This window comes from Cucumis sativus, chromosome 7 (assembly GCF_000004075.3).
Source record: "Cucumis sativus cultivar 9930 chromosome 7, Cucumber_9930_V3, whole genome shotgun sequence".
Classification (NCBI taxonomy): domain Eukaryota; kingdom Viridiplantae; phylum Streptophyta; class Magnoliopsida; order Cucurbitales; family Cucurbitaceae; genus Cucumis; species Cucumis sativus.
Window position 1 is genome coordinate 16,634,355 of NC_026661.2, and position 10,130 is coordinate 16,644,484.

At 31.1% G+C, this 10,130-nt stretch overlaps 1 protein-coding gene across 2 annotated transcripts; it reads right to left on the bottom strand.

Moving 5' to 3' along the window:
* Positions 1 to 2,954: 2,954 nt before the first annotated feature.
* On the bottom strand, positions 2,955 to 9,213 carry LOC101216108. 2 transcript variants are annotated; one of them, XM_011660926.2, is made up of 9 exons: positions 8,974 to 9,213; positions 8,412 to 8,579; positions 7,996 to 8,295; positions 7,536 to 7,723; positions 7,049 to 7,399; positions 6,761 to 6,961; positions 6,553 to 6,623; positions 4,538 to 4,674; positions 2,955 to 4,169 (listed from the first exon to the last, which is right to left on the bottom strand). In XM_011660926.2, exons 2-9 carry the CDS (start codon positions 8,422 to 8,424, stop codon positions 3,826 to 3,828), a joined length of 1,605 nt encoding a protein of 534 aa, XP_011659228.1. In that variant the 5' UTR covers positions 8,425 to 8,579; positions 8,974 to 9,213; the 3' UTR covers positions 2,955 to 3,825. The 2 variants fall into 2 exon arrangements, with proteins under 2 accessions (XP_011659228.1, XP_031744204.1); XM_031888344.1 differs by lacking the exon at positions 8,412 to 8,579.
* Between the last annotated feature and the right edge of the window lie 917 nt (positions 9,214 to 10,130).

The window sequence follows — 10,130 nt, forward strand, 5'->3', positions numbered from 1 at the left end:
TTCTTTTTGGATCTTCCAAATTGCAAAACCCCACTCAACTTAACCCATTAGCTTACTCCTATTACACATTTTATTGTCTCCTACTTTTCAAGTACAAACTTTCTCACTTTCTTCCACAATTAATTCACTACTTCAAGTTTGAGATAACAACATTTCATGTGCCATTTTAAATCAAATGATCGAGTTTCAAAATGGTTATATAGATATCTTATTGATTACTTAAATACTTATTTCAGCGTTGATGTTTACTTTTTTACTATAATAATGTATATACAAAATATATATTTTATAATTTATGACCTTTTAAATGCAATACAACTATCTGAATTAAGATAAGATTAGGTTGGTTACTTATGAGACAAAAGTAATTAAACGCTTAGAGGTGATAAGTTTAACTCTAAGCATAATGAACTAAGCTCGAGAGATACTCTTACATAGTTTTACCTTCTTTGACCATGATCATCGCATTGTTAAATTTGTCCATTGATTTTTCTAATATCTAATCTATTACACGTATTTTTTTCTATCTAATATTGTTAACTTATACTTTGATGCTCGGTTCTTGAGAAGTAATTATGGTAATTAAAACAATTGTTTTCATGAAACTCGAAAACGAAATCACTATTTTAAAACTAGACATTGCACATATGCACCACATACTACAAAATCATTCAACATTCCTACCTTGGAAGGTTATAAATAATGTTGCATTATTGTCTTTACACAACCTACTTAAATGTCTAATCACATATAATTATTATAATACAACAAGAAAATATAAGATCTTTTTATTATTGTTATTATTATTTGGTTTGTGATGGAAGGATATATCCAAACATTACTCTTTATTAAATAGAAAAATTTGTCTAACAAAAGAATTATCACTAAACAATGACTCTAAATGGCTAAAACTAATATACTTTTTCTTTATGTCCCCCATATTACTCCCAAAAAAGAAAGAAAGAAACTACCTTTTCTTTCTTTTTGTATTATGATTATAATTAATGATATTGTTATATAGTGTATATTAAATTAACCTTTTTTTTATCATTATTTGAATAAATTAATGTTAATATGTTGAGAAGAATTTTTTTTTTTTAATTGTAATTCCGTAATATGAGGAAATATTTGTGAGAGGAAACCAGCTAATCAATTTTGAAAAAAAAAAAAAAAAAAAAAAAAAAACCTTTGGAACTTAAAAGAGAATCCATAAATTGTGTTTAATTTAAATTGCATTTTAGTCCCTACATTTTAAGTCATAAATTTCAATTTAGCCCTCTCTTTATCCTTCCCATTTAAGCTCGTTTAAACAAATTCATGACTATATAAATTTACAAAAGCATTATCAAATTCGAATGTGACCAACTGTGGAAGTACAATGAACTATCAAGTTAGGAATGGTAAATTTAATATTTTATTTCTAAAGTTATACTTAAAATGTTTAATTTTTTTCAAACTTTTATATTATATAGTGATCTAATATAAAATTTTTGAATATGTCACTTAATAATAATTATAGTAAGAATTTTTCTCCAACCAAAATTTCATCAATATATATATATATATATTATAGTGGTGCAATTTTGTCTGAATTTGTAGAATAATTGATGGGGGCAGAAATTTAATGTTAAAAAATTAAAAAAGAAAGCACTTTTTTCTTTTGAGAGGAAAAAAAGAAAGCACTTCTTTTTATCATTCTCTTGGATCTTCCAATTTGCACCCCCTACTTAAACTTTACTATATACTTTTAATATACTTTCTTGTTTCTCTCTCACTTCACTTGAAAAGTACAAACTTTTCTCACTTTTCCCACCAATCACTACTTGAACAATTAAAAGCTTACTCCATTTACTTGTGTTTGATTAAACTACAAGTTCATGTCGTGAATCTATACGTATGAATAAAAGAATTATAACAACTCTTGCTACAGTAGAAGATAATATTGTGTATTTCAAGCTCATACTATTATATAACTCAAACCCGAATAATCTATCATCCAAACAGAAACTGTTATAATCTAAACTAACCTTCAACCCACATTTTAAACTAACATAACTGAACTCATACAATATAAGGTTGGATAGTATGATATCAGGTTACCTAAGTTATTCTTAACTCACCTAAGTTATTCTTAACTCTCTAAATAGAACCATGTTTAGTTGTATATTTTAATTATTAATAGAATTTTTAATTTTATTAAAAAATGTAGCAAAATGTTATGAATTAAATTTGAAAACTTTTTTAGAGTTGAATAACAAAATTTTAAAAGTTTACATGTATTACATATATAGTACATGTAACCAATATATTCCTAAAATTAAATTCTTAATATCAATATTTTAAACATTTACCGAGTAGATTTGAGACTAAATGAAACTTGTAGAACAAAAATGACTAGACAAAGAAATCAAACTTTCGACTTTTAAAAAAAAAATCATACTAATTATTGTTGAGGTATGCTCACTTTCATCAAATTATTTTACTTTATTTTGCTCATTAATAAAAAAACACAAATTTAATCCGCTGAATTTAGAAATTTTTAAAATTGAAAGTTTAAAATTCCATTCAACATAAAACTTACCTCCAATGTATCATTATGTCTAATCATTGGATCTATTAACACATAGTTGAACTAGCATTAAATTAAAACTATCATCCTTGACATTAGAGATTCAATTTTTCATCTCCCATATAGTAAAAAAAATCAATTAATTTCTAAAATTTTCAAACTTTGGAAAAACCTATTATATACTTTTCAGAGTTAACAATTTTACTCAAATCCCAGACTTTAACAACTATACTAAGATTCGTGTCCTTTGATAAATTCTCTTTATATCGGCAGGACAAACGTCAACACGAATTAGTCCCTATATTAATTTTAATGTGTAATTACTCTTTCATACAATTTAAAATTTATAAAATATAATCGTTATGATCTAAACTCTGGTAAAGTATTGATCATATAAATATAGATATCAATACCACTTAAAAATCAAATGTGTTCACAAACTACGAGGACAAAATTACATCACTGCACCTTGATTGGAATTTTAAAGAATAAGAACGAAATGGTTATATAATCAAGTTTATGAATTAACTTGGTTCAAATTACGTAAAAAATCATCTTACACTAAAATCTAGAGGCTAAGATGTAACAAAGCTACGAGGGTATGTTTGCCTTAACTTCTCAGGTGCTAAAAAAACACTTTTTTTCCACTTAAAACTACTCTCCGTCCCAACAACTACTTAGAAAGTCGAGCCAAATGTGCCAATTTACAAGGAGCTAAAAATTATTACTTCAGTTATAAAATAACCTAGAAAACACATTGGTGTATGTTTATCAACTTTGGGAGGGTAGGAATCTGGTTTGATAAGAACATTCTCAGCAAGTCTTGAGACACTTTGAAACTCTTCCTCTTAGGATTTTTTTTTTTTTTTGGAGGAACTTAGTCTCGGACTTAGGAAAAGAAATATTATATTACTCACAATTGGATGGACTAAACAGTTGAAAATTTTAGCTAAATTCTAAAAACAAGAACTACGTTTTTGTTAGTTTGAATTTTGAAAACACACTAAAAATGTAGACAAATTAAGAAGTATAAATGCTAGTGTTGTAGGCCCTAAACTTTTCAATGAATGACTGAAAACTACACGGAGAAACTGGGATACACACCGACCAACGGAGTTGACAAAAAAACCTCCGAATGGCGGAAAAAAAAACATTTCTCCTTTCATCTATCTCATTTATTCTCTGTGTGACTATTTTGATTTGTTATTTCTGTTGAAATACTTCTTTTAGGCTACTGCTACAAGTGGTATAGAAGTTTATGGGAGAATACCTTCATTGCTGCATGATGGTATTGGTAGGCCTTTAAGTACATCCCTCAAAGCATAGTAGTGGCTATCACATTTATGATCCGAAAGAATGATGTTTGAGAGCACTATTTGCTGGAAATGTTCATCAGGATGCCGCTTCCACAGAGAGAAGTATTCTGGAGTACTTTCCACATGCCTCTTCAGATAATACACTGTCCCTGGTATGAATAGTTCATCCGAAATTTTACATCTTGCAGCTTTGATTTGAGCAGCGGTAGCCCTCTGCAGTGAAGTGGTAGCGTGTGACCGAGGAGATCCAGAGGCCACATCTGACTCTTTTTTATTGTTATCATCTGTTAAAAAGGGAAGAAAGTAACTGCTTAAGAGAAGCATATCTAAAAGGATTCGGAATGGCTGACCACAAAACGTTTAAATTTGCAAGCGAAGTAATTACTGAGGGAGAAGAAGAAAAAACATAGCAAAGAAGAAAATGAAAATGTATGGTAAACGCCAGCATTTACATTTGCAAGGAATGTACAGTCTTGTTTGGACCAACTTTATGTGGATTCAATCACATGACAGAAACGAGAAACCCATTAATAAAGATGTTAGATTAGCTTACCAGAATGTTCTTTTGAGAACGTAAGGATTTGCAAAATTATAACAGAGCAATATTTGGAGATGAAACAAAAGACAAACAAGGGAATATAGATTAGCTTACCAGATTTTTTCTTGCTTGTGAACTTGGCATAATCAGCAAGTTTTTGAGCAACATCTTGTACTGATGTAACTACCTGCTTTGCATTTGTGACCAAGCCAATGATACTTTTCCAGTCTTCTTTATCTATCAAACTCATCCTGAATCAGATGGAACATGCATTTGAGATTACCAAAATAGCTCAAAATAGCTTATGTTCAATAACAAGAAACAGCTTATGTTCATATCCTCTTTTTAATTAAATTCCTAAATATTTTATTTTTCATCCCTCAAAATGGATCTGCAAATTAGATTGATGCCTAATCTATGGTACATGTGCAACATCTTCAAAATCTGGCCATCCTCGAAGTAAATTGAGCATAACTTTCAAAGGCAGCATTGACCTCTAGATAGTAAATAGAAGTTTTCTCTTATATCCACGAGTGTCCAAGGTCAAGTTATGAGCACCTCAAATAATCTCACAAGATTAACCCATCTATCCCTATAGGTTACAACATTTGGGTGTCAAAGAAAACTCGTAGAATATTAATTCCTAAGTAGATAGTTACCATGAATTGAACTCATGACCTCTTAGCCTCTTATTGAAACTGTCTCCTTTTTTACCATTAGGCCTAACTTTGGTATCACAAACCCAGAATGAGAATACATAAACCTGGAATTTGGGTTTGAGCCTGAGGCAAGGGATTTTTTTTATAGAGAATTACACAGCTGGGTTGTTCACTATAGAATGTGGAACTTCTTTGATGAACGGTTGGACTTATCTTTTTGTATCCCTAGAAAGATTGATGACGTGTGTAAGGCCTTTTCGTGTGAAAAAGAAAGCTAAAGTGGTAAGTAACTGTTCCTTTGTGCCACATCTGGAAGGAAAGAAACGCTAGATCCTTTGAAGATATGTCCTCTAATTTCTCAGGGCTCTAGCTTTGTAATCTTGTACAAAATACAGCATCTTGGAGGGTATATTTACACAAGAAATTCTGTGAGTGCAAGTGAATACTACCATGTCCACTATCCAATTAATATAAAATTCCATAAAGATTCATACGCTATGTCCACAGAACATTTTCTTTGATTGTCATTTCTCTAAACAGTGTTAAGACTTGGCAGTGCTTGTTTCACATTTTTAACATTAAATGGGTGTTTTGCAATATTTTCCAAGACAATGTTTTGCAGGTTTTGGTAAGGCCAGTTTTGAAATCTAAGTCATGGTTGATTTGGTCTGATGCTGTCAAAGGATTGTTAGCAGAAATTTGGTTTGAGAGAAATCAATGTGCCTTTCATGATAAGCCTACAGCTTGGAGGGATCGTTTCAAAGTTGCTCGTCTTAAATGCTTCTCCTTGGTTCTGTCTTTCTAAGCCTTTTTCAGATTTTTCCATCCAAGATATTTTCTTGAACTGGAGAGCGTTTATTTGTTGTGATTAATTTTCATTCGCTTGTATTTTTGGCCTATATAAACTTTTTCTATGATGTTTGTTAGACTGCTTTCTTGGTTGTGTAAGGATATGGTGAAGGTGCTATAGGGATGTCAACTTAGTTGAGATATCCGAGTGCACTTTCTGATCCTATTTGCTATTTGCTTTTTCTTGTTATTCTACTTTTGTTTCTAAGTTTTGTACTTTGAGTAATAGTCTCATTTCATTAATTCAATGAAGAGGTTTGTTTTTAAAAAAAAAAATCCCTAACCAGATTTATCAGCTCTAATACTATGTATAAACTAATTAGCAATATACTTTAGATAAAAGATATAATTACAAGACAGTAACTTACTATATTTAGAATTCAAATACAGATTAACAATTGTGATTATCATATTGTTCAAGATAAAAATGATTAGGTGATCCCTTAACTTAGAGCATTAGACTCCAGATATTTCCAGGGACAGATTTTAATCCAGCTAATTATCAGAAGTGCTTTGAATATGTCTCCTCACTCCTTCAACACCCATATTTAGTTTCAGGGCATCCATAGAAGAAAATTAGCTTTAGCCTTTTAAATAGACCATAATAAGTTAATAACTTACCAATCAGTTTGCAGAATTTCAATCCTTAGCCTTGTTAGAGAAGCTACACTTAGTTTAGGGATAACATCATCCTGCCCAAAGTAAAGTGAGACACTTAGTGAAGCAACAGAATGAAATAAGAATTGCCAAAATAGAACTCCACGAAATTTTTACTTATAAAAAATGGAAGCTTTTGCTAGAATACATATGAGGACTGCATGTGGCAAACCTGCATCACAACGGTGGTAACATAGTCAGCACAGCTCTCAGCAAGTTTCCTTGAAACACAAGGAGGTGTTGCAAATCCAATGGCAGAAACAATATCAGGGCTAAATCCAAGCTCCTTTTTTGACTTCTTACGAAGCATTACAGCTAGCAACGAAGCTATAGCTCCACCAAGGGAATGACCCACCAGCCTTAACCTAAAACCCTGTTAATGAATTAGATACTGCCATGACAATGTGATAGAAGAATGTAAACAATAAGCTAAAAGAACTTTAGTAAACATAAAAACCACCTGATATTTCTCCAAGCATCTTCTTATCATTCCGATCTCATTCTGAAGAAACCACCGAGCAGATTCAGATGTGCCGAAGTGCGTAGAATATCCTTCAAATGTCACATCTCTATCACTTGTTGTAATAATATCAGTGATGAGATCATATACTGTATGCGTTCCTCGAATTCCAAAGATTACAAGTTTCTTTCTTGTATCAACCCCTATATAATAACCAGGCCTCATAACACTGGAATTTTTAACAAACTTCAATATGTTGCACTCTCTAAGCATGGTGGTTTTCGCAAGCATAGCTGTCGAATTTTTATAAGAACCCTCAGCTAGTTCAACGAAGTAGATAAGATCTTCGACCTAGTTCACAAAATCATTACCTATAAGATCTTCAATTCAGGATTACGTTTATAAGGGTTTCAAAATTCCTAAATAGAAGACAAATAGGGCACAAAAACATAATTTCAATTAGCATATATTGTGTGTAACAGATTACAGTCGCATTTGAAGAGATCTGGACACCCTTAAGATCCTCCAACGGATTTGTTGAAGCTTGACGGAGATATATAAGGCATAATCCAATTGTAAGATCACTCAAGCTCCAATCCTGGATTCCTGTCTTACTCCGCTGGATACTCGCAATGATTTCTGAAACAGAACGACTTCTATGTGGATTTCCGTCCCCTGCAAGTCACAAAAAACTTAATAAACCTCCAAGACTATAACTTAGATACATCCTGGAACTTTAAAAAGACCATGAGAAAAACAGAAATAAATTACAGATAGTATATGCCACCAGCTGCCTTGAACAAACAGAAGTACATCAACAGTAAATTGTGTTTGTTGAGCAATGACATTGAATCTCAACATTTTTTCTTGGAAGCAATTAATAATGAAATTAAAGAAATAAAGATTGCCTAGAAGAGAGATGAAAAATCATACTAACATATACAGACCTGATGACAGTGCCCACTTATACAATTGCAAAGCTGGTTCGAGAGCTTTTGTCAACCAAGCAAGCTCAGACCTCCAGTTACTATCAGTTGTATCTTCAACATACTCAGTACGCTTACAATCTATTGTGCTATTCTTTCCCATTTCTGACCTTAAAGAAACTTCACGTAAAACTTCACCTTCTTTATTCGCATCATTTTCCACCTTATCTACTTTTGATCTCTGAAAATGCATAAGAACATTATTCACAGTTACAGATCTTGCCTGCCACTCCTGTTTCCTGAGAAAACTTCTGGCATAATCTGCAATGATGAAGAGGGAAAAACATCAGGAGAAACCATAAATTCTAGTCATGAACCCATTAAATTGATAGCAGAGAAACCCACTTTAAAACTATAACCAGAGATAGAAGTCTAACCAAACTCGTTCATCAATGTAGATCATGAGAATTAAATCCCTTGATTTTCCATACTAGATCATGAGTAAAAGGTTAGCCATGCCAAAGTTCATTTCCATCCCCCCTCATTAGCTTTAAGTTAGGCTACCGGCTCAGGTTCATTCACATTCAACTCCAGTAAATGGACACCTATAGTATTTTGTTTTGAAAAAAACACCCAAAGAATCCAATTGAACTCAAACCCAGATAAAATCATAAAATAAATTAAGTAAATCTCTGGAGATGCCTTCCACAGACAATATCAAGAAATCAAAAAGGTAACAAAAACTAACATCAATTTTTCTTCCCAATGCAGCATATATATTGCGTTATTAGAGAGAAAAAAAAAACAAATGCACAGTGATCATCACATTTTCAAAGGGTGTTAAGATTCGCCAAAGACGAACAAACAAATTAGAAAAAAAAAAAAAAAAACAAGCATTAAGCTCCCATTAATTCCACAATCAAGAAACACATGCAAAAGTTTAAATATTGATGAGGTAGTACCAATTCAGAAAAGAACTAAATAGGAAATTTTACTTACGGAAGTTGTGAAGAAGAATGCGCCTTGCAGTTCCAGTAGCCATAACGGCGGCGGAGGGTTTTGGGAAAGAAACTTTGGTCGGCGGTGGAGAGATTGTAGCAGATCGTTGGCGGTTTTGCTACCGAACGGAACCGTAATCTTTTAGAGCTGATGGGACAATTTCCCAAATGGTTTTCATTTTCATTAAATTAGAGGATTGTTTGAGAAAGACATTAATTAGGAAATGAGAACAGGAGAGAATGTTCAAAATCTACCAAATATAAAAGTAAAAGTATGCATACGGAGTTAAAACTTTTGTTATTCTTCAAATTTATAATTATATGCTAATTCTTTATTCAAAATATAAATTTCTTTCTTTTTTATTTTCTTAATCATCTAAATGATTTTCCTCTTGGTGGTCAATTGTTCAAAAAAATAGATATTCAAGTATGAGACAAAGTTGTTGGTTTTCTTTCTTATATGTTTGTAAACTTAGTTATAATTGTTGTTGATATTATATATATATATATGTGTGTTATGGATATAGTATAGTTATGATTTTGTTGATCTTTTTCTCCACCACTATCCTCGCATGACTTCTAAACTTCCTTTTAAAACATTTTATTTTCAATTTTCTTGAAGGTGAGAATGATGCGTTTTTATATTTCTCTCAATCCAAGTTTCTTTCACTCTTCTACCTCATCCATAAATTCAGTTATTTGATAAATTAATATTGTTATCTCTCAAACTAACTAAATATAATTATAAATTGTTAATATTAATTACGATAGTATATAAAATATTATTTATTTTACTGGCAAAACTATTAAAACTCTATATTTTGTTAACTTTTATTACTATATATATATATATGAACAACCATGCCTTGTTTCTTCTTCTTTATTTTGAAGTATATGTTTATTTTGTTTTTCCTCTTTCTATTTTTGTTCGATATTCTTACTTTTTCAATTATCTTTGCATAAATTTTGAAAAAGAATTTAAAAAGAAAAAATATACAATCCAATAATGAATGTGACAGACCATGCTATAGAAAAATGTTTGAATTATGATGCACGTGTTAATTACTAGTTTTATAAAAAATATTGACTAAATTATAATTTTGGAGCATTTTGGCGGAAAATAAAAGAAGATTTTGGTGCCATTTTCCAGATATACCC

What these genes read in the sequence shown, in the direction of transcription:
- LOC101216108 (XM_031888344.1), bottom strand. Translation starts at nt 9,016, where the DNA reads ATGGCTACTGGAACTGCAAGGCGCATTCTTCTTCACAACTTCC. An exon ending in CATTCTTCTTCACAACTTCC is followed by an intron (nt 8,296 to 8,973) that starts GTAAGTAAAATT and finishes TCATCATTGCAG; the next exon opens with ATTATGCCAGAAGTTTTCTC. An exon ending in GATGCTTGGAGAAATATCAG is followed by an intron (nt 6,962 to 7,048) that starts GTGGTTTTTATG and finishes ATTCATTAACAG; the next exon opens with GGTTTTAGGTTAAGGCTGGT.